Here is a 27,632-nt window from a genome sequence, read left to right on the forward strand (position 1 = left end):
CTGCAGAGGGATGTTTACATCCAAACAAAATCTTGATTAATTTATAAAAATATATTAATAACTACATAAAAATACACACCTAAAGGTTCTTGCTGATAGGATAGAAGCCCTGAATTTTATCTGCACTTGCCCGGGAGATGCCATTAACATTTAAAACTGAATAAAGCAGACAGTTATTATACAAAGCACTATCCAGGAAGTGATCTAGCTCAGACCCTAGAAATCTCGTCTATCTCTGAGCTGTGTGGTCACATGCCTGGAACACACATGTTAGCTTGGCCATACTAACTGTTTGTAAAAGATCTTTGTGCAGCCCCACTAACCCATCCACACGGAACACCCCTACTGGCATCTTTCATAGAAGTAACAAGAAAAAAAAGAACAAATGACCTGGTAGCACTTTATAGACTAACAAAACATGTAGATGGTATCATGAGCTTTCGTGGGCACAGCCCACTACTTCAGATCACTGGAGTACAGGCAGTCCCCGAGTTACGCGGATCCGACTTATGTTGGATCCGCAGTTACGAACAGGGTTTGCTCCCCGTCTCCCTGGTCTGCTGGAGACCAGCAGACCAGGGAGATGGGGAGCAAAGCCGCGGAGCACGCTGGCAGTGGGACAGCCCAGACGCGCCGCAGCTGTTCCGCTGCCGGCGTCCTCAGAGGCTTTGCTCCCCATCTCCCTGGTCTGCTGGTCTCCAGCAGACCAGGGAGACGGGGAGCAAAGCTGCGGAGGACCCGGGCGGCGGGACCACGGTGCGTCTCGGTCCGCCACCCACGTCTCCCTGGTCTGCTGGGGGGGGGCGCAGCTAGTACCCCCCCCCCAGCAGACCAGGCTTTTCTCTGGACGCCTGTGGCAGAGCAGCTGGGGCGCTGCCGGTTGGTCCCGCAGCGCCGCTCTGGGCACTACTGGACCGACGCCTGGGGCAGAGCAGCTGGGGTGCTGCTGGGTTGGTCCAGTAGCGCCGAGGAGCGGCGCTACTGGAGCAACCCAGCAGCACCCCAGCTGCTCTGCCCCAGGAGTCCCCAAGTCAGCCGCTGCTGAAACTGACCAGTGCTGACTACAGGAAGCCCAAGGCAGAGTTGCTCTGCCCCGGGCTTCCTGGAATCAGCCGCTGATCACAGTTTCAGCAGCGGCTGACTTGGGGACGCCTGGGTTTCTTAAGTTGAATCTGTATGTAAGTCGGAACTGGCGGTCAGTTTCAGCAGCGGCTGAATCTGGACGCCAGTTCCGACTTACATATAGATTCAACTTAAGAACAAACCTACAGTCCCTATCTTGTACGTAACCCGGGGACTGCCTGTATATGAAGAAGTGGACTGTTCCCATGAAAGCTCATGATCCCATCTACGTGTTTCGTTAGTCTATACGGTGCTACCAGACCATTTGTTGTTTTTTTCTGTAACAGATTAATTCGGCTACCCCCTGAAGCAAGAAAAAAAAGCAGGGGAACAAATCTGCTGTATGAGTCTCTTCTGCCAAGATCAGTGTGCTGTGCAGAGCCCCTGCCAAGGCTGATCTGCTGGGACCTCTCTTTCCAGCAGATGGCAAGCCTGGGCAGTGCCATGGTGCAGGAGCCCTGCACATCATCCCATTCCCCAAGCTATTGTCTTTCTTTCTCTGCCATATTCAGCAGGGAACGTTCTGGTCTGGACCTCTCTCTCCTGGGGTGTGATCATAACATGGATTTGAAACACTGGGGGGGGATGGATTGGGCCAACGAGACTTGGGGGGAGAGTGCATTTTTTGTGAAGAGTGTGAGCGTGTGGAACAGAAGACCTTGCCTTGGTAGGTCCCTGGGCTGGGCATGATTGCAGGTTCCTGTTGAGCAGGAAGCCATCATATGCTCAGTCAGAGTCACCAGCTGTGCACTGCCCTGTGCCTCCCAACAAGCAAAAGGAAAGTTTAGAGCTTCCCTCCTACTGCAGCAAATGGTGCTTTGTCCCTGGCTTTCTCAGGGACTACTCTTTTGTCAGAGCAGCTCCTGCCTGGTACTTCTGGCAGGGAGGAGCAGCTAGCAGGGAGGCATCTCTGTTCCAGATGGAGCTGAGCAGCCGTTGTTGTGTGTTTGAAGGAGGCAGAGGCCCTGGAGACAGAAACCAAGCTGTTTGAGGACTTGGAGTTCCAGCAGCTGGAAAAGGAGAGTCGCCTGGAGGAGGAGCGCGAGACTGTGAGCCAGCAGATCCTACAGAGCAAGGCTGAGTGCCATCGCAGTATCGCCAAGAGGAAGGTGGGGAAAGGGCCCTGGACCCCTGGGCAAAGGCTATGGAGCCTAGGCTCTCCCTCATCCCAGCAGTATCCACTGCAGTGAGCTCACCTGTAATCCTCTCCCAGCCTAGATTTACTCTGATCTGCTCTCCTAGCCCCTTCCTTTATTGCCACAAGCCCTGGACTGTCCCTGTGCTCACAACAGCCCTTTGACTCCCAAGTACCATCAGCTCCCACACTTGTCTCTGGCCGAAGCCAGCCCTGTGCCTGTTCTGGGTGTGGACAGAGAGGCTCCAAATACCTGCCCAGACTGAGTAAGGCTTCTCCCTTCCTCTCTCCCTCCCAGATAGCTACTTCTTCCCAAGCCACCCTGCAGGGCCTGGTGCCATCTTACTCATGCCTTGTTTTCTTTAAGGAACGGCTGGCTGCATTGGAAAGCCAGGCCAATCACATACGTCTCCAGACTGCCCAGGAGTCTGAGCGCCTTGCCAAGGAGAAGAATGCCATGCTGCAGCTGCTGCAGAAGGTAACATTCTGAAACCATGCTGCCTGGAGCGGAGGAAAGGGATTCACTGGGGGAGTGTGTGCCAGGCCAGACACACGCACTAATAAAGAGTGCAGTGCCTTACGCGGGGCTGGACCGGGTCTCTACACAGCTACATCTTTCAGGTTCGAATGAGACCACGTTGCACATGTGCTCTGCTTTCCAGCAGTTTCCACATGGCCTGTTGGAAACTGAAAGGGCAACAGTACAGGCTATGCTATGTCGGCACAGCTTGTCTCACCCCTCCCACCTTGAGAGAGACTGACCTGGTAGCAAGCCCAGACCTCAGCCGGCCTGTATCCAAACACTGTCCCTCGTGCCCTGGGGAAAGGTTTCAGTTGGGAGCCCAGCTGTACACCTTGCCCCAAACCCAAGAATGGGTCTTGGCAGAAATGTGAATGATTTGGGCCTGTGTCCATGTGGGTGCTGGCAGGCAAGGTACTATGGCTGCCCTAGTGTTGGCCTCACTTTCGGACCCTTTTTGGGGCTGTCATTAACTCTCTTGCTATCACCCCTTTTTTCATTGTTACTGTGTGCTCAGGAGAAGGAGAAGCTTGTCTCCCTGGAGAGACGGTACCATCTTGTCACTGGCAGACGGAGTTTCCCCAAAACATCATCTGCACTCAAAGAGGTAATAAGGGAGAAGAGGGATGGTTAGTCACTAGAACTACCCTCCCTTCACAGAGCCATCCCTGCCTGGGACTCCAACCACCCTGCTTCTGGCTTTCAAAAGGTGTAAATAATGTGGCTGTTGGCACAAATGCATGAATGTACCAGTGCCCTGACAGTGGAAACACTAGACACTGGCAGCAGGCAGGACAGTCTCTCATTGGACCAGGGATCCTGGTTCCTTTTGATAAATCCTTCCGGGAGCAGAGCCATGGAACTAGAGTTTAACGTCCAGGTTTGGAGCTGTTCCTTTGCACTTGGGTTTGTCATTACTTTGGGGTCCTAAGTCTGTCATACATCATGGAGATTAGAGACTAGTCTTATCTGGTTGGCCCCAAACACTGGCACGGAGAGAACTTGATTCACCCTTGGGAGCAGAGCACTGTTTCCTGGGAATATGCTGCCTTTGGCACCTGAAAAGGTGGTGGCCTTGGCTAACCCACCACAGCCCTCAGAGCAGTTCAGTTTGTTAGGGTCTGACACAAGAGGGCATGGCATGTGTGAGGGCGGGGATCCTAAGGGCAAACCTTGCATGGGGAAAGGAGTGTGCTCAGTGCATGCTGTTGCTCAGCAGAGAATGAAGCTTTGCCAGGTGGGCCTGGCATTCCATGTCACAGATCCTTGCTGCACGTGTCGAGGAAGAGCATGGCACTGGCTCTGTGCAAGTTCCCAAGATTTTCACTGATCATGTAAAACCAGGGTGTTCAGTGTGTGCATGGGAGGAGGGGCGTAGCCCTTTACTCTCTCTCCCACCAACGTGATTCTCAGTGCATACCGTTGTTTATTTTGGGGAGGGGCAGAGTGAGCTAGAGGCTGGCTCTTCCACAGACTCCGCCATGGTGTGTGCACAATTGGAATTGGCAGCTGTGAATGTGTTGTGGGAAGTAGGAGCATTTCCAGGGAGGGTTGGCTCTACACTGTGGAGGGCAGTGACCCTTTTCCTTCCTCTTGTGGCTAGAACTCCAAAGGTAGAGCTGTCACAATCCAGCCATGGAATATATGATGCCTGGTGCCTTCAGTCATGCCACTAAGATGGTCTGCAGGATGAAATCTTCCCTACAGCTGGGCCCTTAAGCTGCAAGGGCTTTCTGGCTGGAAGCTCCATTAGATCAGTGGTTTACAAACTTTTTTTCTCATGACCCAGTGGAAGAAAATTGTTGCTGCCCACAATCCAACTTAATTTGGCTAGAGTGTGGGCTCCAGAGTGGGGCTGAGGATGAGGTCTTTGGGGTGTTGCAGGGGGCTCTGGCTTTCAGGGGGGTCAGGGCTGGGGAAGAAGGAGCTTATCTTGAGTGGCTCCCAGTCAGCAGTGCAGCAGGGTTGTTATGGCAGGCTTCCTGCCTCTCCTGGCACTGCAGAAGGGGCCAGCAGCAGGTTCCCAGCCAGTGGGAGTGAGGAGCTAGTGCTTAGGGCAGGGGCAGGGGCAGGGGCAGTGGATGGAGCCTCCCACCTAGGAGCTGGGCCTGTTGCTGGCCTCTTCTGGGGCACAGCACAATCTGTGGTGCCAGGACAGGCAGAAAGCCTGCCTTTGCACTCCTACGGTCACCTGATCACCCTGCAGCAATGAGACCCGTTGCCTGACATTCCACCAGCAGTATTGAGTCTCAACCCCTAGTTTGAGAACCACTGCACTAGACAGTGCCCCTGCTTTCTGCCTGAAGCTGTTTTGATCTCAGTGTGTCTCTGCCTGCTTTATCCTTATGACCTTTACCCTCCAACAGGAAACCCTTCATATCTCAGAGCCTTATGACTTGGTAGAGGAAACTAAGCCCCAGAATGCCCTGCCAGCAGCAAGTACTTCCTTAGGTCCTTCTTTCTCCGCCCACTCTTACCCCAAAATACAAGAGGTAACAGACCTAACTGCATGTGCCTGCTTGCTCACTGCTCCCATTGTTCTGCAGCGTGTGGGCCAAACTGCTGTGTACAGCCACCTTGTCAGGGTCTTATAAATAATTCAGGAGACAGGCAAGCCAGCAGATCTCTTAAATGGGCTTTTGTTGCCGTCAGTGACTTTGGTCCCCTTAGGTAGGCATGAAAAAAGCTCATGTAGGGCATGTCTACACAGCAGGGCTACACTTGAAATAAGCTCCGCACTTTGAGCTATGTCAATGGCGTAGCTTAAGTTGAAATAGCTTATTTGGGCTTTTGGCGCTGTCTACTCAGCAGGAAATCCGAGGTAGAGCACTCTTCCTCCGATTTCCTTACTCCTCGTGAAATGAGGGTTACCGATATTGGAGTAAGAAGTCTTCCAGCTCGACATTATGTCGAAATAACTGCTTGCTATGTAGATGCTGACTATGTTATTTTGGAATAACGTCAGTTCTTCTGAAAAATGCTGCTGTGTAGACATAGCTTCTCGGGCCCGAATCGGATCCAGAGCTGCGTATTTCTCATGCAGCTTTGAAGCATTTGGGATTAGTCACACTCCTCACAGCTGGTGCTCTTTGAACTTCAGATGCATTCCTATTATTTCTAGACAGTTTGCCTTCCTGGTTTACTTGCACTCGCACCATACTGCAGTGTGGCTTAAATCCCAACAAAATGACTTGTACGTATTTCTCCCCCTCCCCCCATTCTGCAACACTATAGCTCCTCAACAGAATCCTTTTAATTTCTTCTATTTTCCTGGGTTTTTATATAGCAACAATGTGTTTTATTTAGAAATAATGAGAGAGGTGGGAACTGGTTCTAAATAAGACAGTCACTTACACATTGTTTAGGTCTTCAGAGACTACAAGTCCCAGCATGCTCTGCCCCCTTCCAAGAGGCACTCTTGAGATGACAAGTCCTGTCCTGCAGTGCTGCTCTTTCAGGATGAAGTGTTGCATGCTAGGACTTATAGTCCCCACAGGCGGCACTCTCTATGGAAGAGGGGTTCAGGCTGTAGAAGAGCACTGCCGGCTGCACTGTGGCATTCATGGAGCTTTCCTGCTGTGTTGTGGTTGGTACCAGGGGACTGGTGCATAAGTCTAACTCTCCTTCTTCACTGTGGATTTTTAGGAGTACATGAGGCTGTCTGATGTTTTCAGATTCTACTGCAGTATGTACAGCCCTGGCCAGGATACTAAAGCTGTTGCTGCCACTGCTGCTACTCCTCTTGCTTGCTTGCTTGCTGTACCTCCCACAACCAATGAGGTACCTGCTTTTGAGCATGCTGAGTTTTGCTTACAGTGTTTTTGGCTAGGTTTCAAAATCTGTACTCTAGTAGCTGACACTGAGATCAAGGTTGTTTTATTGCTCAAGATGGTTCAGATTGGTGCAAGGGATGAAGCCACTTTGCCCTCACTGTTCCCTCAATGGGCCTTACTGGAGCAGATGGGTATTGGTTTGCAGCTGACTGTGTGAGAGAGGCTGGAATGGTCTTTACTGGTGACCAGGGAGCTCTCTCCTCTTGTGCTGTAAAACCTTGGTCATCAACCCGTCAATCGCAATCGACTGCTCGATCGGGGGGGCTCAACCAGTCAATCGAGAGGTGTTCCCCCCCCATTCCTCCCCCAAGAAGCAGCCCCCACTGATGCTACCTCCAGCGACGATGAAGGTAGCGCCAGCTTCCTGCAGGGTCGGGGCAAGTCCCACAGCTGTGCACCACATCTGCGGTTTCAGGAAGTGCATGGGTTGCTCCCCCCTCCCTCAAACAGCCAGCGCGTTTCCTGAAACGCCGGGTCTATCACGTGCCGCCAACTTCCTTCCCCTGCTGCCTTCCTGCACGAGGAGGGGGAGTAGGAGTCCCCGGACCGCGCCAGCTCCAACTTCTTAGGAAGTGTGCGACTGCTGTGGGGAGCGGAGGAGCAGGATGCATGCGCTTCCTGAGCAGTTGGAGCTGGCACAGTCCAGGGACTCCTATTCCTCCCCTCCTCCCTCGCGCAGAGGCAGCAGTGGGAAGGAAGTCACTGGCGACAGACCTGGCTATTCAGGAAACGCGCCGGATGTTTGGGAAGGGGGAAGCAGCGCACGTACTTCCTGAAACTTGGACCTAGTGTGCAGCTGCAGGATCCCCAGGTATTGGCCCCAGCTGTGCCTGTCCCCTCCCCCTGGCCAGACTCCCCCACAAGTACCCTGTCCCCTGCCCCAGCAACCACCAGCATCAACCAGTACCCTGTCCTAGCATCCTACCCCCGCCCCAGCACTCTATCCCCGGCCCCAGCAACCACCAGCATCCACCAGCATCAACCAGCATCAACCAGTACCCTGACCCAGCATCCTACCCCCACCCCAGCACCCTATCCCCTCCTCCCACCAGCTCAGTTGGGGCCACATTAGTGAGGCTTGGGGAGTTTTGGAGAGGTTGTTTTTTTTGCATCTCACTTGTGTGGCCCCAATTGACTTTTCTGTGGGTCAGTGACCCCTGACTCAAAACAGGTTCCCTCTCATGAATAAATACAACACTGAAACATTTTGTGTTTGACATAATATTTTATTTAAAAATGAAGCCTGGCCAACGAGCCCCCAATTGGGACCAAGCCCGCATCTGGCAGCATCATAACACTCCTGCACATACCCCCAGACACCAAATCTGAGCCTGTCATACACTGGAACCCCCTGTCCTGACCCTCTCACATCCCCAAAGTCCTGCACCCCCAAATCACCAGTCTTCTGCCACAACCCTTCTGTACCATCCACACACCGCAAATCTGTGTCCTGAGCCTATCATACTCCCAGCCTCCCTGCCCTGAGCCGCTTATACACCCAACCCAAACTCCTGCACCTTCACATCCACAAGCCTGTGGCTTGCTCAGTACCCCAACCCTCCACCTGACCCCAACACTCCCCAGCCTGGAGCCTCCTTCCCGAGCCAGCATCCCCTCCTCCTCCTCCTCCTGCATCCAAATTCCCTCCCAGAGCTTGCACCTTTCACCCCTTCCCACACCCAAATCCCTCATTCCCACCCCAGAGCCTGCGCCTCCTGTCTCAACCCAGTGAGAGTGAATAAGGCATAGCAAGTGATGGAGAGGAGGGGAACAGAGAGGGCTGGGCCTCAAGAAAGGGGTGGGGTCTTGGGGAAGGGATGGGGGTAGATCTTGGCTTGTCTTCACATTTAAAAAGTGATCTTGGGTGTAAAAAGGTTGGAGACCACTGCTGTAAAACAGCGCATTAGACTCCTAGGGTATGTCTAGACTACATGGCTCTGTCGACGGAGCCATGTAAACTAGTTTACCCAGCAGAGGCAAAGAAGCAGGGATTTAAATAATCCCCGCTTCATTAAAATAAACATGGCCGCTGCGCTGTGCCAATGATCAGCTGATCCGGCACAGCGCGGTAGTCTAGTCGCGGATTGGTCGGCTGGGGAAGCCTTTGCCGACCGATCGTGTAAGCCTTGGGATTATTTAAATCCCCGCTTATAGAATCATAGAACCACAGAGCTGGAAGAGACCTCCGAAGGCCATCAAGTCCAGCCCCCTGCTCTAGGCAGGACCAATCCCAACTAAATCAACCCAGCCAGGGCTTTGTCAAGCCGAGACTTAAACACCTCTAGGGATGGAGACGCCACTACTTCCCTAGGTAACCCATTCCAGTGCTTCACCACCCTCCTAGGGAAATAGTTTTTCCTAATATCCAACCTGGACCTCTCCCACCACGACTTGAGACCATTGCTCCTTGTTCTGCCATCCATCACTACTGTGAACAGCCTCTCTCCATCCTCTTTGGAACCTCCCTTTAGGAAATTGAAGGCTGCTATCAAATCCCCCCTCACTCTTTGCTTCTTCAGACTAAACAGACCCAAATCCCTCAGCCTTTCCTCATAGGTCATGTGCTCCAGCCCCCTAATCATTTTGGTTGCCCTCCGCTGGACCCTCTCCAATGCATCCACATCCTTTTTGTAGTGGGGGGCCCAGAACTGGACACAATACTCCAGGCGTGGCCTCACCAAAGCCGAATAAAGGCGAATAATGACATCTCTGGATCTGCTGGCAATGCTCCTCTTAATGCAACCTAATATGCCATTAGCCTTCTTGGCTACAAGGACACACTGTTGACTCATCTCCAGCTTCTCATCCACTGTAACCCCCAGGTCCTTTTCTGCAGAACTACTACTTAGCTGGTTGGTTCCCAGCCTGTAACCATGCTTGGGATTCTTCCGTCCCAAGGACAGGACTCTGCACTTGTCCTTGTTGAACCTCATCAGATTTCTTGTGGCCCAATCCTCCAATTTGTCTAAGTCACTCTGGACCCTATCCCTGCCCTCAAGCGTATCTACCTCTCCCCCTAGCTTAGTGTCATCCGCAAACTTGCTGAGGGTGCAATCCATCCCCTCATCTGGGTCATTAATAAAGATATTGAACAAAACCGGTCCTAGAACCGAACTTGGGGCACTCCGGTAAAAACCAACCGCCATCCTGACATTGAGCCGTTGATCACTACCCGCTGGGCCCAGCATTCATTCTAGCCATCTTTCTATCCATCTTACAGTCCATTTATCCAATCCACATTCCCTTAACTTGCTAGCAAGAATATTGTGGGAGACCGTTTCAAAAGCCTTGCTAAAGTCAAGGTCTATCACATCCACTGACTTTCCCACGTCCACAGAGCCAGTTACCTCATCATAGAAGCTAATCAGATTAGTCAGACACAACTTTCCCTTTGTGAATCCATGCTGACTATTCCTAATCACTTTCCTCTCTTCCAAGTGCCTCAAAATGGATTCCTTAAGGACTCATTTCATGATTTTTCCAGGAACCGAGGTAAGACTGACCAGCCTATAGTTCCCTGGATTGTCCTTCTTCCCTTTTTTGAAGATGAGCACTACATTTGCCTTTTTCCAGTCATCCTGGATTTCTCCCTATCTCCACGACTTTTCCAAGATAATGGCCAAAGGCTCCTCAATGACATTTGCCAACTCACTCAGGGTATGTCTACACTCCCACCCTAGTTCGAACTAGGGTGGTTAATGTAGGCAACCGAAGTTGCAAATGAAGCCTGGGATTTGAATTTCCCAGGCTTCATTTGCGTCTCGCCGGGTGCCGCCATTTTTAAATGTCCGCTAGTTCGGACTCCGTGCCCGCGGCTACATGCGGCACGGACTAGGTAGTTCGGATTAGGCTTCCTATTCCGAACTACCGGTACACCTCGTTCCACGAGGAGTAATGGTAGTTCGGAATAGGAAGCCTAATCCGAAATACCTAGTCCATGCCACGTGTAGCCGCGGGCACAGAGTCCCAACTAGCGGACATTTAAAAATGGCGGCACCCGGCGAGATGCAAATGAAGCCTGGGAAATTCAAATCCCGGGCTTCATTTGCAACTTCGGTTGCCTACATTAACCACCCTAGTTCGAACTAGGGTGGGAGTGTAGACATACCCTCAGTACCCTCAGATGCATTAAGTCCGGACCCATGGATTTGTGTACGTTTAGCTTTTCTAAATAGTTCCTAACCTGTTCTTTACCCACCACGGGTTGTCCATCTTCATCCCATCTTGCGTCACTTAGCGCATTAGTCCGGGAGCCCACCTTGTCCGTGAATACAGAGGTAAAGAAAGCATTGAGTACGTCAGCTTTCCCCACATCATCTCTCACTAGGTTACCTCCTTCATCTAGTAGGGGCCGCACACCCTCTCTGATCACCTTCTTCTTTTTAACATGCCTGTAGAAACCTTTCTTGTTATCCTTCACATCCTTAGCCAGTCGCAATTCCATTTGCGCTTTCGCTTTCCTGATAACCCCCTGGCATTCTCGAGCTATACCTTTAAACCCCTCCCTGGTCATTTGTCCAAGTTTCCACTTTTTGTAAGCTTCCTTTTTGTGCTTAAGTTCACCAAGGATTTCCCCTGTAAGCCAATCCGGTCTCCTACCATGTTTGCCTCTCTTGCTAGGCATCGGGATAGTTTCTTTCTGTGCCTTCAATAAGGCTTTTTTAAAATACTGCCAGCTGTCCTGGACTCCTTTCCCCTTCATGTTAGCATCCCAGGGGATTCTGCTCATCACGTCTCTGAGGGAGTCAAAATCTGCTTTTTTGAAGTCCAGGGTGTGTATTTTACTACTCTCTTTCCTTCCTTCGGTCAGGATCCTGAAATCTACCATCTCATGATCACTACTTCCCCTATTAGTTCCTCCCTGTTTGTGAGCAGAAGGTCAAGCTGCGCACGGCCCCTGGTCGGATCCTTCAGCACTTGTGTCAAGAAGTTATCCCCAACATTCTCCAAAAACTTCCTGGATTGCCCGTGTACTGCCGTATTGGTTTCCCAATAGATGTCAGGGTGATTAAAGTTCCCCACAAGAACCAGGGCCTGCGATCTGGAAGCTTCTCTCAGTTGTCCGAAGAAAGCCTCATCTACCTCATCCACCTGATTCGGTGGCCTGTAGCAGGCACCAACCACAACATCACTGCTGTTGTTTGCTCCTTTAAACTTAACCCATAGACTCTCAACAGGTTTTTCTCCCTCTTTATACTGGAGTTCAGAGCAATCATAGTGCTCTCTTACGTATAGTGCAACTCCTCCTCCTTTTCTCCCCTGCCTGTTCTTCCTGAACAGTCTATACCCTTCCATGGCAGCGCTCTAGTCATGCGAGCCATCCCACCAAGTCTCTGTTATCCCAATTCAATCATATTTCTTGGACTGGGCCAGGCCTCCAGTTCTTCTTGTTTGTTGCCCAGGCTTCTCGCATTAGTGTACAAACACCTCAGATAACCAGTTGATCGCCCTATCTTCTCCATTCGAATCAGGGGTCCTCCTTTCTTGCTCGTTCCTCTCTGCATTTCTTCCCAGTATCCGACTTCCCCACTCCCCTCAGGGTTTTCGTCACCGTCCCCCGACGAACCTAGTTTAAAGCCCTCCTCATTAGGTTTGCAAGCCTGCCCGCGAAGATGCTCCTTCTGTCGTTAGGTGGAAGGAAAAGCTGCTTCTTTGCCTGTGCCGGGTAAACTAGTTTACATGGCTCCGTCGATGGAGCCATGTAGTCTAGACATACCCCTAGATAAGATAGCACTGGGGAATGGGGTGACTGAGTGAATTTTTAGTCCTTTGATGTTGGCTACCTGGGGTCAGGCCCTTCTCAGTGGAATTCCTCTAGGGAAATTTTGGCTGCTGGGTCTGCAAGTGACTGTGTGGGACCAGTTTTAGGTTGAAGTAGATATTTGTTACAAAACTGCCATTAAGCTTGGCATAAGCAGTCTCAGCTGAATGGCTGGAGTAGGTTTGGATCAGGACTGAAGGGCATCAGCATAGCTATGGGGGGAGCCCAACACTGAGGTAACTAAGGATGGGGCTGACTTGGAAGAGCAGTATGGGGAGCTGCCAGTCGGGCCTCTCTCTGGCTCAGGTGGATGCTCATCAGTCCCAGGAGCAATAGTAGTTTGCCAAAAATTAAAAAGTAAAGTGAATCCCCCAGAAGAGCTTGTGCAGACGACTCTTCTGATGTGCTGTGAGACCTTTGGTGGGCTCAGAACAAACAGCAGCTGTTTCTGATGCTGTTCTGATCGCCAGGAAGTTGAACTCTCCTATTGTGATAACCTCCCCTGGGATGGGCTTTGGGACTGCTGAGGTCCTTGCCTGCTTGCCTCTAGTTGTCATTGTTCCAGTCCTGTTACTGCTTTTCACTCTGCTGCTTCTCTCTGTTCAGTACGTGACTGTTGACCAGCTCTCAGGAATTCTGGGCAGTGTCAAAGCTGACCTAGAGCCGGCCCCTCCTGCTTCCCCATTGGACCATCCCACTTCAGGCTTCGCCCCTCAAGCTGCTTCATCTGCAGGCTGCCTTCCTTCTTCTGTTTCACCTCTCTCCTCTTCCTTCATTCCTGCTGAGGTTTGTGTCCATTGCCTTTCCCTCTTGCCATCTCTTGTGCTTTCCAGGAGAACACTAGTAGGAAGCTGGAGGTTGGCTTGCAAAACCTCAGAGGTCCAGAGCGGGCCTTCAGCACCCCACGCTGTCCTGGCTGCCAGGCAATAGAGACTCCTTCTAGCCTGGTATACCTAGTGAGTAGGCATTCCCAGCACAGCGCTATCATCAGCAGCAAGTTAGCTTGCCTTGGCAACCTTGTAAATGCTGAATTTTCCATGTATGCTGATCCCTCCCAGGGCAGAACACGCATTTGGGGCGGAGGAAGAGCTCATCCTGCTGCACAATCCCTTGTCAGTGCTGGTATGCCACCCCTCTCGCCAGCTCTAAAACCTCAGGACTGATTGAATGTTAAACTCTCATTTGGCTGTGGTAAGGGAGCAGCCCAGCTCATTCCTGGGGCAAGATGGTGGTAGGGATAGAAGTGTCCAGCCACAGAAGGGAAGGCATATGTGAAGCTGTGGGGCTCCATGGCCTTTGACCCACAATGGCAGCTGCCCTGGGGGTTGAATCATTCTGTCTGTGTAATGCTGTGTCAGCACCACACCCTGAACTACGTCCTCTGCTGGGCACTGCCAGCAGCCTTGAGGGGAGCATTTCTCCTGGGCACAGGGTGTCTGCCTGGCCCGGGGAAGGTCTGTCCTTGGACGCTGAGGTCATGGGTGGGAAGTGCATTCCAGAGTCCAGGGCTGAATTTCCACAGAGCCCTGGAGTGCAAGGCTGTCAGCACTAGGGGCCAGACATCCCTCACTGTAATGCCAGGGTGAAGGAGACAGACTGGGATCCCTAGGTTCCTTCTCCCCTGCCCTGTGCCCTTGTCACAACACTCAGCTGGAGGAGGAACTAGGATTGGCAGCACAGGGGAACAGACCCAGGCAGAGGGCTGGTAAGTGAAAGGAGCTCATGATCTCAGGTTATGACAGGGATGTCCGACATCTTCCAGTGTGTGAAGAGTCCCATGTGAGTCTATCAGTATCCTATGGGTGGAGGGGGAAGGAACGGCAACTTTTTGAGCCCCAGGCCATGGGTATCTACTCGATAGTCTATTCCAAAGGGACTTTAGAGAACACATCCCCATTCCAGCCAGCTGCTGCACTGTTGCCCTGCTTTGCTGCAACGCCAGAGTAAAGCAGGAGTATTTGTCTGCACCGCTCTCATTGCAAGTGTTGGTGCCTGTGCATCCCCTTTCTGTCTCTGTCCCCTGCTATTTCTTTCATCTCAGCCCTCTGTGAGAGCTCACCTTACTCCCACAGGGCTTCCCCACCATGCAGATGGAGATTGAAGGTCTCTGTGGCTTTCCAGTGCTTGCATTAGCACCTGCTGCTCTGACTCCTTGATGATGGGGTTGGGCTGGAAGATATTGGAGTGGTGGTCAGCTCAGTGAAACTCCCTGAGCTGGGATTTGGCTACAGATGAAAGGTTCTGTGCTTCCATTCCCAGAAAGAAAAGGATGGAGCCAGTTTGGGAGCCTGGTGGGCTGTAGAGAGCATTGGGTTCTGTTCACCTTTCCCCACAGCCGTGTCCCTGAGTGTGGGCATACAGGGATGGTGCAGGATTTCTCTGTTTCTCACTGTTTCATCCTCCTTCCTGTCTCACTCGCCCTCTTTCTTTAGATGGAGAACCAACTTCAGGGCGGCCCAGTGCAGCTTTCTGCTTTGGATTCAGAAAAGTGGTTCATGTCTGGTTTCGAGGCCTCCTCCTCTGCCTCTCCTCACTCTTCCCCTCCTCCTCTTCCTGCTAAAGCTCACTGTTCTCGAAAGCTGTTCCAGGTAATTACCCCACCCGCTTCCCATCACCAGGCCCTGCAGAGGTGAGAAGTTATGGCCTTTGGGTCCCACAGGTTATAGGGTTGAGGTACCCAGGGAGAGGGCTGTTGGCAGCAAGGCCAAGCTGATGCAGAACAGGCCAGACGCTGTTAGGTTAGTGACACTGGTCACCCAATGAGGGAGTTTTTAGATTAGGATGCTCCAAGTCCCTTCCCAAAGCAGGCTGGGATGAAAGGAGGACATAGGCAGTGTGATCCAAATTTCCAACTAATGTCAATTGACTCAGTTCCTGTGAATCAATAGAGTCAATTTGCACTCTCAGTGGATTTGACACGTAAATTGGTTGTTGCTTTGATTTATCACTGCCTAGCTGGGTCTGTTACTCTCATAGGGTATGCCTAGACTACGTGGCTCCGTCGACAGAGCCATGTAAACTAGTTTATCCGACATAGTCAATGAAGCGAGGATTTAAATAATCCCTGCTTCATTAAAATAAAAATGGCTGCTACGCTGTGCTGACAATCAGCTGATCCGGCATAGCACGGCAGTCTAGACGCGGATCGGTTGACAAGGGAAGCCTTTGTCGACCGCTCCCTTATGCCTCGTGAAACGAGTTTACAGGAGCGGTCGACAAAGGCTTCCCTTGACCGATCCGCATTTAGGCTTCCGCGCTGTGCCGGATCAGCTAATTGTTGGCACAGCACAGTGGCCATTTTTATTTTAACGAAGCAGGGATTATTTAAATCCCCACTTCATTGACTATGTCGGATAAACTAGTTTACATGGCTCCATTGATGGAGCCATGTAGTCTAGACACACCCATAATGTTGCAGTTGAGGATTTTGGGGGCATGGAAGGGAAATACTAACTCAGGGAAATATTTGTTGTTATTTATGCCAGCACACTGTGCTTAAGACACATTAAAGAGCCAACCCTTGTCATGTCTTGTGTAACTTACAGCACAGAAAACTGAATCAACGTAATGAAATGACTGTAGTTCACTTTTACCCACTCCACTGTAAGTCTGTGATCCCAGTGCCAACTGAAAATGAATTAAATGGAGTATTGATCAGTGTAAGACCTGTTGCAATAGCTGCTCAGGCAGAATTTCACTCAGGTAACTGATAGTTCAGGTTACAACCCAGTTAGTTAATTGAATACATTGTTGAGCAACATTAACGAGTGTGGAAAAGAGAGAAGTACCTGTAGTAAAAGGCCCTCTCAGTGTACCGCAAGTCCCAGGACTTAACCCCAGGAAGAGAGAGCTGACTCTCATGTCCAAGTCCGCTGCATGCGGCAACAAGCTGCTTCAGTGCTTGAGACTCTGCAAAGGAACCAAGGGAGCAACACTGAGCCTTTGCTTGGCACCTGTTCATGTGCCATTCCATCTTTGTGGAGGTTGTGTTGGGGTTGGTAGAGAAATGACTGAACATGGCCTTATGAGCTCTGTGCTCACTCTCCCTAAGTTCAGCTCACAGGAGCTCAGCTGTTGAATACAAAAGTTGTTTTTTCTCCAGGTTGCGACACCCATGTCCTTACCAGGGATAAAGGCTCTGCTATTGGAACAGAGGGTGAGGCAGCCTAGAGCCTAGTTTGCTCTCACTTAGCTATGTCAGCCCTTGGAAGCAAGTGTGAGTCAGACACTGCACCTTGAATGAGACCCAGTCTCACCGTAGCAGGGTCTCCTCTCACTAACTGTGGGAGTTGGTTCTCGGAAGTGCAGGTGTATGCTTAGAGAGGGCATGTTTTTAGGGCCAGGGCATTTTGTACCCTGTGTAGAAGCTGGCCAGCACAGGGCACATTCAAACAAGATGGAGCAAAGCCCTGGGGAATATCCTGTAGAGAGGGAACTGTGGCTGAAGGAGGGACATAACAGAGATTAGCATTAATTCTGCTGCTGTCAGCAAGCTGGGCTCCCAGGCAGCTGCTGTCTGCTTAGGGGTCAGAGTGGTTTAAATGCTGTGAATCTCTGTTCCAAGTACTGATGGCTCTGGTAACAATCAGCCCTTCCCAAACATTAGCCAGTCCATAGGGATCTGTGCTGTAGCCTCCATCTACCCTTAGTCATATCTGTGCTTGTGTCTAGGTCTTTCGTGCGAAGCTGGACAGCGACGCCGGCAGCACCCTCCCACATACAAAGAGTGGGCCTGCATCATCCTCACAGCTCAGTGTGGCCACGCTGGGACGCAGCTCCTCCCCAAAGGTATGGGCTGAGGGGACCAGGGGCTGCTGTACCAACATTGTCACTCCCCCAGCGAGGGGCTTTTTCAGTCCACAGTCCATTGCCCTTGAGGGATCTGGGTGCTGAGGCTCTTGGGCTGAAGGAAGATAGTTGGGAGACGTCTGGAACCCCGGCTTGACGCCCTTTCACAGCAGCACAAAAGATGGATCTGTTAATACCTCTATCAGCCAGACTGTTTATCACTTTACTGCAGCTTGAGCTCATGAACCAGGGACTGGGAATCCCATGGGGGCACATCCCACAGGGGCTTCCTCATCCTTGCCTTTCCACATCCCTAGGGCCCTGTGCACCCACAGAATGGCACAGGCAGCCTTCCACGGAACTTGGCAGCCACACTGCAGGACATTGAGACCAAACGCCAGCTGGCCCTGCAGCAGAAAGGTAAGTGCCTGCTTCAAGGGCATCCCCAAAAGGGGTGGGATTCAGCCTGCCCAGGGAATAAGAAAGGAGATGCTCCTACCAGGATGCTCCAAACAATGCTGCGTGTTTTCTGTGGCCGCTGGGGTTGCTCTGCCCTTCATGGGATGGTACCACCATTGCTTGTGCTCTATGTCCCTGTTCAGAGTGTTACTTGCTGGCTGTGCTTCATTAGACACCTTGCCTGGGGAACTCCTAATGCCTTTCTCATGAGGTAGAAGGAGAAACTTCCCGAGCTCACTGCAAACAGACTCTCTGTGCTCTGTGATCCAGTCTGGCTGTTCGTCACAAACCCAGGAGGCTTTGGTGGCATGCACCATTGAAGTGGGAGAGAGAGGGTTGGTTTAAAGAAAAAGTTGTCTGTTTGTGAGAATAGTTCTTGGTCTCTTGATCCCTGGACAGGAGTTGCCAGAAAATCAGCAAGGCCTAGCACAGGTTGGGGGAGGCCTCTGTAACTTGGGGGCATAGATGAGCCTCTGGCTTTTCTTCATGTATGGCCCCTGCCTCCCAGGTGCTGGGGGATCAGTAACTGTTTGCGTCAGGAGAGAGGGATGAGAACACCTGGGGGCCACAATTGAAACAAAACAACCATCTTGGTTGCTGTAAGCCCCTCTCTCCCCAAAGGTTATATCATGCTGCTGCCTTTGCCCCTAGCTTTGAAGTGTAGAGCAGTAGCTGGGACTGTCTTCAGAAAGGCAAAGGACTGAATTGACCCCACTGGAATCTGAACCTGTTTCCCAGGAGTCAGTGTGTCTTCGCTGATGCTTGGCCCGAGGCCATCCCCTGCAGCCTTAAACATGCCCAGCAGCAGTGATCTCAGCTAATGAGAGACAAAATGAAGGTGTAAAGATCCACATCAGGCCTTTTGGCACTTTTGTGACTTTAATGACTGGTCAAATCAGCTGAAGTAGACGACAGGGATCACAGGGAGAGGTCAGGACTCTGTATGTGGGGAAGGAGATTCCTTACTAAGTTGTCATGTGCTGCTTTGGTCTGTCTGGCCTGAGCATTCAGCTCAGCTGGCAATTCCCAGGCTCTGTCCATGATGGACCCTGAGCTTGTTCTGCTCACGCTCCAGTGAGGCTGTTGCTAGCAGTTGCTGTGACTCGTGCACAAGGCTGTCTTGACAGAGAGCCTAGGTAGGCCTAGAGCACAGCTTATCTGCCTTTTAAAATAGCCATGCTGGAGGAAGAAGGTAGATGAGACCAAAACCTCAGCTAACCCTTCGCAAGGGCATCCTTCCCAGCAGCAGCCGTGGGGAGCAGGAGATGCCCAGGGCCCCGGGGCTGGCCTGAGCCATTTGTGCACCCCAGGCCCCGGGAGCGTGGCATCAGCCCCGGGAGTGCAGCGCATGCGTGGCCCCCGTCTCCAGGCGCCCGGCGCATGCGCAGCAATCCCACACAGCACCCCCTACAATGGGGCGCCCCGGGCGGCAGCCCGGTCAGCCCGTAGCTTGGGCCGGCTCTGCAGGGCCCATTGTGCAGGATTAGAAGCTAGGAGCCTGTCAGGTTTGATTTGGAAATTATTATTGGAGCTCTCAGTCTCTTGCTTTTTCCCTCTCTCCCCAAGCCCCCAGCACTATACGAAGTAGCCTCTCCAGCTGTTACACTCTCAGGGGAGCCCTGGCAGCCAGGCGCTGTGTCAGGTAAAGATTCGGAAAGGCTAGAACTTCTAGATCAGCCCCTGAGGCAGCAGCATGGCTGCATGGTTCAAGAAAACACCTGATGCCATCTGCCAAGGATGGGGAGGAGGGTCTCAGACCTAACCCCAAGGTATGAGAGCATCTGTGAGTCCATCTGCTTGCAATGCCAGATAGACTGGCAAGATGCTTCCAAGGCATCTCCCACCAGGCTATGTCCCAAAGAGGATATCTCCAGTCTGCCCTTTTGGGAGCCAGTGTGTTCACGCCTAATATTAGGGGCTGTTGCTGACTGAGGCAGATGGCTTGTTCCTGACTAGCCCAGGTTTCTCCCTGCATCAGAGGTCACTGACTGGATGGAAGCTCTGAGCATTGTTCTCCCCCATATCCACTCAGAGGCCGTGTTAGCCAGCATCTTTATTTTGGTCAAATGAGCACTGCAGGACCCCATCTGCCTCCTTTTCTTCAATAGTAGCATCTCCAGTGACAGCAACTCAATTTGCTCCTTTTGGTGCCTGTGCCTGCCATGAAAAATGCCAAAAGCTGTAGCTCCTTCAGGAAGCTGCTGCCTGGCCCTTCTGCCTCCCTGCATCCCCCTCTTTCCCTGCTGCACAGACCAAAGCCCTATCAAGCATGCAAGCAGTTGTGTGGATTTGGCAAACCTGGTATCAGGCTACCTGTTATATAAATGCTTTGCCCAGCACTTCCAGACTGATGCATATGCCCTCCCCTTGCTGCCTGTGCTCTGAGTGTCTGAGGGGATGAGCTGGAGGTCAGGGAAAGGTAGAGGCCCGGTTGGGCTGGTCCATGCAAGCTGGGAACCTTGAAGGGTGCATCTGGATATGTGCATTTTTGGCAGGAGGGAGGACTGGGGACAACTGATCTGAATGGGTTTGGAAAAGATGAGGAGCCCTTTAAGGAGCCACACTGAAAGTTTCCAGTACATTCGCCTAGTGATCCAAGAGGGCATGGGAATGGGGTGTGTCATCCATGCAGTTGGGTCAGACCTGCCTGGTTCCCGTCTCACTGTCCACTCCCAGATGAGAATTAGGATCTGAGTAAAATTACCATGCTGCTGGGCTGCTGCTGCACAGTGATGGCAGTGACTCCAACTCCTCAGGGTGAGTGACTTTATAGGGAAGACCAGGTTCCTTGGCTGCTGCATGGCAACAGTGTGCTTCCTGTCTTAACCCTGGTTCCTCACATGCACAGCAGGGAATTCCCCTTGCCTTCATTCCTTGTTACAGATGCACTTTAAATCCACATTTATCTCTATTCCACTCTCTCTGCACTCCCAAAGTGCTGCATCGGGTGCCATAGAAAGTGGCATCCTATTATGGAGCTGTAAAGGGGTTTGGGCCATGGGTGCTGGAGTTCTCTGAAGACTTAGCGTGCTGCTTTCCTGGAGACAGATGCTTGCTTTTACTGGGAAATGGATGGGCACGCACACATGCACAGTGCTTAGCAGTGTGGGTATTTTCACACTCCGATGGATGTCAAATGAGATTCTCTGCTCATCATCAGTAATGCTCTGATAGGTGTTGACCCAGACATAGACACTCGGACAGCTCCATGCTTGTATTTCCAGTCACTCTCTGCATAGACTTAGCCTAAGGCAGCTGGATGCAGTGGACGTGTCAGACTCGTGCTTTCCTTGGCAGAGTAGCAGAAGCTGTGTGAGAGGCATTAGCCCCAGGCAGGCAGGATTTGGGGCACATTGTGCAGGCTGCTGGAAGGCTGCTTGCCTGTGCCCAGGCTGTTGCAGAGTAGCCAGACAGGCCTCCTTCTTACCCCGGTGACCTGCCCTCTGTTCTTCTTCTCCTGGGGTACAGGGCAGCAGGTGATTGAGGAGCAGAAGCGGCGCCTGGCGGAGCTGAAGCAGAAAGCAGCTGCTGAGGCGCAGTCCCAGTGGGAGGCTCTGCACGGGCAGCCTCACTACCCCCCTTCTTCCTACCCTCCGCTCATGCATCACTCCATTCTCCATCATCATCCTCCCCACGGCATCGGGCACCGGGCCGAGGACATGGACCACGCCTATGACACACTCAGCCTGGAGAGTTCAGACAGCATGGAAACCAGTATCTCCACTGGTGGCAACTCAGCCTGCTCACCTGATAACATGTCCAGGTAATCCGGGCACCCGCTCCAAGCCTCCACGGGCAGGGTAATACCTGCCTTCTGGGCAGCCCGCGGAGGGGAGGGATGACAACAGGCGATGTGGAGAGAGTAGGCCGTATTCAGGGGAGACAGCAGAGCATTTCAGATGCCTGGCCTGGCCTAAGGGCACAGCAGCTGGCTTGGGGCTGAAAGCCTTTCACCACAGCGCTGCCATGTCAGTAATGAGCAACGAGTGCCCGGTGGTGCCGCATGACGTGAACTGGGTGGGGCTGGGAACCCAAGGTGCCTACATGCTAAAGGTCCTTGATGGGCATTTACTCGGGGCGGCTAGCCTCTACCGCAGCTCACAGTGCCATGGCAACACTACGCGTTACATGAGAGCTAGCACAGGTGCATCTACTTGAGCTGAGAGCCACCTGCTGCCCCAGCTCCAAGTATAGACACATCCTAAGTGCTGGGGGACAGAAGCCTGTTGAGCTGGGTCAGTAGAGCCCGAGGAGTAGCAGCCTGTGCAGGGGCAAGGAGGGGCAGGAACCTGGTCACTGGGTGGAGGGAGAGCTGCTTACTAAGTGCAGGGACTTGCAGAGTTTTACTGGGTTGACAGATGAGCTGTTTATGAGCATTTATGAAAACTTCATTACAGCCATCTTCCATCATCCATCCTACACACACCCCATCCTGCGCCGCTACTCTGAGACTCCCAAAACACCTCAGCACTGGCCTCAGAATCCTTGGGCAGTAACAGCCCCCCACATCCCAAGCTGTTTGTTGGGGTACTGGATGAGCCAGGTGGAGCTTGAGGCTGGCTCCCCTTGGTCTGCACAACGTCAGCCTGAGTGCCAGGCTCTAAGAGCAGGGTGTTGGGAACTGCTGTGCTTCGGCAGTGTAGAGCAGCCAAACAAGCTGGGGATTTACTGGCTTGTGTATGTTCGTTGGGTTCAGAAATGTCAGTAAAATCATGAATTCCCCCTGTCTGGGGGGTCCCTTCTGGCTCTGTCTGCTTTGCAACATGGTGTTGGCAGGAAAACAAGTTCATCAAGCTTGTTCATGTTAATTCTGACAGTGCCTGTGGTGATTGGTGGTGTGAGCTGACCTGTGGCAGGCTGAGTGCATGAGCAGTATTGGGCTGGGGCAGAGCAGGCGATGGAGTTCCGTTTGATCCCCCAAGTACCTCTACAGTGAATTCCTAACTACAAACCGATCCCAATAAAACCCATGGTTGGCACCACGGCTTGGATCCACAGCCCAGAACCAAGCCCCTCCTCACGCAAAAGGAGAATTTCCATAAGCTGTTCCGGGACCTGCTTATCCTTTGGATTAGTGTAAGCCCTTTGTGGCGGGGCAGTGTTCCCACCAACATTTTCTGTCCTTGGGTGGGCTGAATTGTCTTTTGAGCTGACTGAAATGTCTTATGTGCATTACCAATATTGAGGTAGTGTGTGGATGTGCACCGCCAATACCAACAAAGCGCGCACGCACACACATTTTAAGCAGTCCATATGTGTGGAAGAAAATACATTAAAACAAGACGTCTTTGTCTAGTTGCTGTGAGGTACCCTTAGTGACTACAAAGGAGCTGTACAAAGGTAGGGCATTAGCCTTCTTCCACTTGAGGAAGAGCAGAAGCTCCAGAACAAATTAACACGTGGCTTCAGGGTTTGTAGATGGATGCATTTTTCAAAGAGCTTGCAAAAAGGTTTCATCCTACAAAACTAGCATCCTGCCTACTTGGTACTTCTGACTCATAAGAGCCAGAACTCTATCACATAGCAACGATCTGGCCTTAATGCAATATAGTTTACCATGTATTAATTAGTAACACAGGATTTTAAAAAATCATTAAGTTTAGAGTTTTAGATATCTGCAACACTCTAAAATATTCTGTTAAAAGAATCTTTTTCTTTCTTACCTTGAGCCATTAACACCTATGGAAACTTTGTTTGAAATGTTATCATGCAAATGTCCTCCTAGCACATACACACACTCACACTCCATGCAGCCTGCTTTCTCCCCTCTCTCCAATCCAGCTTAACAGAGAGGAGTCAGGATACACAAAACAAACTGCCCCCTGCCTCCATCTCACTGCACAGATGCCAACATTCACCCACCTGCTCTTTTCCCCACCTACCCCATGCAGTCAGCCCCTTACCTCCCCAATTCCCAGCCTAGGAGGATTGAAGAGACTGCTGGGTTTCTCTCTGTGTCCCACAGACTGGACTCCCCTCTCACTTTCCCCCAAGCCAATTAATAACTCCCTCCCCCTCGCCCCCCCGCTACTTATTGCTTCCTTATCTCCGCAGCTTTTCTGCTCTGGGAACTCTTCAGTTCAGCATGGCAGTCTTTAGCTGCTGTTTACAGACACCCTGCCCCCTGCTGGTCAGCTGAGCTCTCTGCCTGCGTGGGGAGCTTTGACCCTCTGAGCAGGGGTCAGAAAATAGCTGTGTGGCTGCACAGCTTAGAAGAAACTTTGGGCCAGAGTCATGTTTTCCTTCAGGTGCCACCATAACATGCTCATGCAGCTGTCCCTCAGAGTCAAGTGAATAATCCCGTGTGTGTGTGTGTGTGTGTGTGTGTGTGTGCGCGTGTGCACATTCCTGAGAGGGACACATGCTCCCAAAGTGTGTCTGGGGCCCCTGATGGGGCTTAGACAGAACTGTCTGAGTGCAGAAGGACTTATAGCTCACACTAAAACCTTCAGCTCCTTCACAGAGTAGATGTTGCTGCCAGTTAATCTCTGGGAAAGATTATTCCCTTACAGAGTTCTGGCTCACTAGCTTTGGCTGTGAGCTCTCAGGGGACTAGGAGTTTGCTTGGACCTGCTGCCTAATTAATGCCCAGAGGTGGATGAGAGTGGCATTCCTAGCTGCCATCCTTTTCTGCAGACACACAGTCAACCTGTGTGGAGCAGCCAGACTCCTGGCTCAAGCAGTGATTGCAGGCTATGATGTTATCAGCTTTGTCTTGCAGTGCCAGTGGGGTGGAGGCAGTGAAAATTGAAGAGATGGAGAAGATGCTGAAAGAGGCCCATGCAGAGAAATCTCGTCTGATGGAGTCACGGGTGAGTGGGGTCTTTATGTCAGTGCTAGGGAGTTATGATCAGGAGCATTCTCACCCTCTGTTCATGGGGACAAGGAAGTTTGCAGGGAGAGGGGATTGTCTTCAGGGTTGCCAGCTGTCCCACCTCAAGTAGTGCCTGTGTCAGTTAGTGCTGGGCATGCACAGGCAGGGCAAAGGGGATCCTGTTATGTCTTTTACTTGTCAGGAGCGGGAGATGGAGCTGCGGCGACAGGCTCTGGAGGATGAGCGCAGGCGACGGGAGCAGCTGGAGCGGAGGCTGCAGGATGAGACAACTCATCGGCAGAAGCTGATTGAGAAGGAAGTCAAGATGAGAGAGAAGCAGTTCTCTCAGGTGAGGGGAGGAATGTGGAGCAGAGAGGTGGGCAGAGCAGGGGATGGGAGAACAGTCCTTTTCCTATTCATCTCTGAAGTTATGGAGGCTGCATGGTGCCATTTCAGCCATAGACCTAGCATTCATGTGTGCATGGAAAGTGCAACCTAGCAAATACAGTTCCCTTGGGACTAATGCTGGAGCATCTGGGACTGAGAGGTAGGGAAAGACAGGGTCTTTGAGACAGGGTCTTTTGTCCCGTTAAGACTCAGGAGGGTAACACAGCTGGTGGCTGTATTTTGGATGCGAGGAGTGCCATGGGATCTGTTGGCTAGTGCTTAACTCTCCCACTTCCTTTACTCTGAAAGGCAGAGACTTCCATTGGGGGTGGCGTTGACGAGGCTGTGTTGTTTCTCCAGGCACGGCCCCTAACCAGGTATCTCCCCATCCGCAAGGAGGATTTTGACTTGAAGATACATATCGAGTCCTCAGGCCACAGTGTGGACACCTGCTACCATGTCATCCTGACTGAGAAGATGTGCAAGGGCTATCTGGTCAAGATGGGTGGCAAGATCAAGTCCTGGAAGAAGCGTTGGTTTGTCTTTGATCGCATGAAACGCACAGTCTCCTACTATGTTGGTAAGAGCACCCCACTGCTGCTCTACTGCCCTCCAGTCTCTTTACGGTGGCTGGGAACTTTTCCTATCAGAGCACATTGGCCTGCAATTGATTTTTTTTTCTGTGAGTCACACATAGGCCACAGAGGAATGCACTGAGGCACAGGGTTGGGGCTAAGAAATAGGAGATATTTTACTTTTTTTTCTGAGGCCTGAGACTTCAAACCCCAGGTTCAAACTCAAATACACCTGGAGGGAGCTGGATCCCACCTTCCTCTCCAGCAGGGCTGGCTGCTTGCAATGTTTAGAAAAGGAAGAAGGGGGCTTTCCCAGTGTCTCTCCCTAGGTTCTTTCACACACACACACCAACAGCCGCACCACCATCTTTGCTTTCCCTCTTTCCCCATAGACAGCATCAGCTCACTTGCTTTCTCCCCCAAACCAGACCTTCCCTTCCCCCCCCACGCTACTCCCTGCCTTAGTCTGCCCCCCACAACTTTGCCCCTACCCTCCTGAACCACTTCTCCCTTTTCCCCAACCAGCCCTGTACTCTCGAAACCAACCCAAGCCACTTACCCCGTGTTGCCCCCTCTCTGCCTTCCTGCTTCCTCTTCCCTGTCCCTGTGGCTGGCAGCAGAGCAGACCCAGGGCTCACTGGAGCCCATGCTCAATCCCAGGGCTCCTGTGGTCCCTTCTCATCTGTCAGTTATAGTTTGATGGGCCTCTTCCTCCAGACCCTCTAGTTCCATGGTCACCAACAGGTCGATCGCAAGCGACTGGTCGATCGCGAGGCCTCGACCAGTCGCTCGCGAGGCATCCTGTCTGCCCCGCCCCCATTTCCCTCCCACCCCCGAGAAGCCCCTCTACCTACCAAATGGAGGTAGTGTTGGCTTCCCGGGATGAACAGAAGTCCCGTAGCTTAGCACCACTTCCAGCGATTCCGGAAGTGCGCTAGCTGCTCTGTCGGGTGTACTGTGGGAGGGAGCATCGGCTCCCTGCACCACACAAGAGGAGTGAGTCAGCCCCGAGGGAGGCGCGCGTGGCGTTTCCCTGCGCCGGGGGGGTCAGCCCCAGGGCAGGTGCGCCCGGGACTTCCCTGTGTGGGGGGAGAGGGTTTGCCCTGGGGCAGGCGCGCGCGCAGGGCTTCCCTGCATGGGGGGGGGGGGGGAGTGTCGGCCCCGGGACAGGTGTGCGTCAGGTTTCCCTGTGCCGGGGGTGTTGGCCCCGGGGCAGGCGCGTGCAGGGTTTTCCTGTGCCAGGGAGGTCGGGCCTGGAGGTGGCACGCGTTGGCTTCCCTCTCCGGGGGGGGAATCCTGGGAGGAGGCAGATGCAGAGGACTCTCTGCCTCCACTGGCAACCCGCCCTCTGTCCCCAGACACAGAACTCTGTCCCTATTCCCGTCCTCACTCCCCAAACTCTGTCCCCATCCCCTGCTGCAGAACCCTGTTCCCTCTCCCCTGCCCCCAGCCGCAGAACTCTGTCCCCACAAAATGTATAATTCTAAATGCTTCATTTTAGATTTAAATAGCATGAATAAAAGCCAGACCATTTATTTCATAACTCTAAACACATGATTTTAAATTTATATATCGCATAATTTAAAAATAAACTGTTTATCAGAGTGTGTAAGTAAGGGCTGGGGATAGCAAGTGATAGACAGGAGGAGAAAAGAGAGGACAGGGCTTCAAGGAAGGGGTGGGGTGATAGAGCTTTGCCTGTTCTGAGATTTAAAAAGTGATCCTGGGTGTAAAAAGGTTGGAGACCACTGCTCTAGTTGGACAGGTCCCTGGCTGCTGCTGGGGCTTGGCATTGTCTTCCCCCACCCTCTGCCTGTGGCCCTGTCAGTGAATACAACAAAACTGGAGACAGCAGCCTCCCTTTTCCCCTCAGCACCCCATGTCCTTACTATTCCCCTTTGCCCTAGAGCTGGGGAACCTACAGGTAGGATGAAATTTAGGCAACAGGCTTAATCTAGCCCCCCAAGCCATAGGTTCCCCACCGCTGTTCTATACAAACACCCCACTCAATCCCCACCAAAGATATATGTAACCCTTTAACCCTCAAAGGATTCACTGACAAGGTGTCTCAAATCTCTCCCCTGCTGTGCTGCTCTGTGGCTACCAGAATTCCTGGCTCTAGCTAATCCACATGGTGTATGGCTCAGTTCCAGCTGGGAGCCAGCCCCCGCCCCTTTGTCTTGCTGCCTTCTTTCCTGTGAAGCCTCGTGCTGATGGTGCTTTGCCTTTCTCTCCCAT

The 27,632-nt window shown here is 52.1% G+C and overlaps 1 protein-coding gene across 23 annotated transcripts in view; it reads left to right on the forward strand.

Annotated features, from left to right (window-relative positions):
• PHLDB1 (pleckstrin homology like domain family B member 1) overlaps positions 1-27,632 on the forward strand; it is a 170,844-nt gene that overhangs the window by 125,665 nt on the left and 17,547 nt on the right. For 13 of the 23 annotated variants that reach the window (XM_089773225.1, XM_089773226.1, XM_089773228.1 and 10 more), the window contains 12 exons: positions 2,076-2,231; positions 2,625-2,735; positions 3,295-3,384; positions 6,423-6,557; positions 12,978-13,157; positions 14,804-14,959; positions 17,043-17,159; positions 17,477-17,579; positions 21,087-21,381; positions 24,340-24,430; positions 24,635-24,781; positions 25,180-25,399. In XM_089773225.1, coding sequence (XP_089629351.1) covers positions 2,076-2,231; positions 2,625-2,735; positions 3,295-3,384; positions 6,423-6,557; positions 12,978-13,157; positions 14,804-14,959; positions 17,043-17,159; positions 17,477-17,579; positions 21,087-21,381; positions 24,340-24,430; positions 24,635-24,781; positions 25,180-25,399 — 1,801 coding nt within the window. Of the gene's footprint in view, positions 1-2,075; positions 2,232-2,624; positions 2,736-3,294; positions 3,385-5,143; positions 5,270-6,422; positions 6,558-12,977; positions 13,158-14,803; positions 14,960-17,042; positions 17,160-17,476; positions 17,580-21,086; positions 21,382-24,339; positions 24,431-24,634; positions 24,782-25,179; positions 25,400-27,632 lie in introns of all 23 variants that reach the window. The other 10 variants (XM_089773239.1, XM_089773236.1, XM_089773238.1 and 7 more) reach the window with 7 other exon arrangements.

Source organism: Pelodiscus sinensis, chromosome 25, assembly GCF_052426305.1.
Source record: "Pelodiscus sinensis isolate ZL-2025 chromosome 25, ASM5242630v1, whole genome shotgun sequence".
NCBI lineage: Eukaryota > Metazoa > Chordata > Testudines > Trionychidae > Pelodiscus > Pelodiscus sinensis.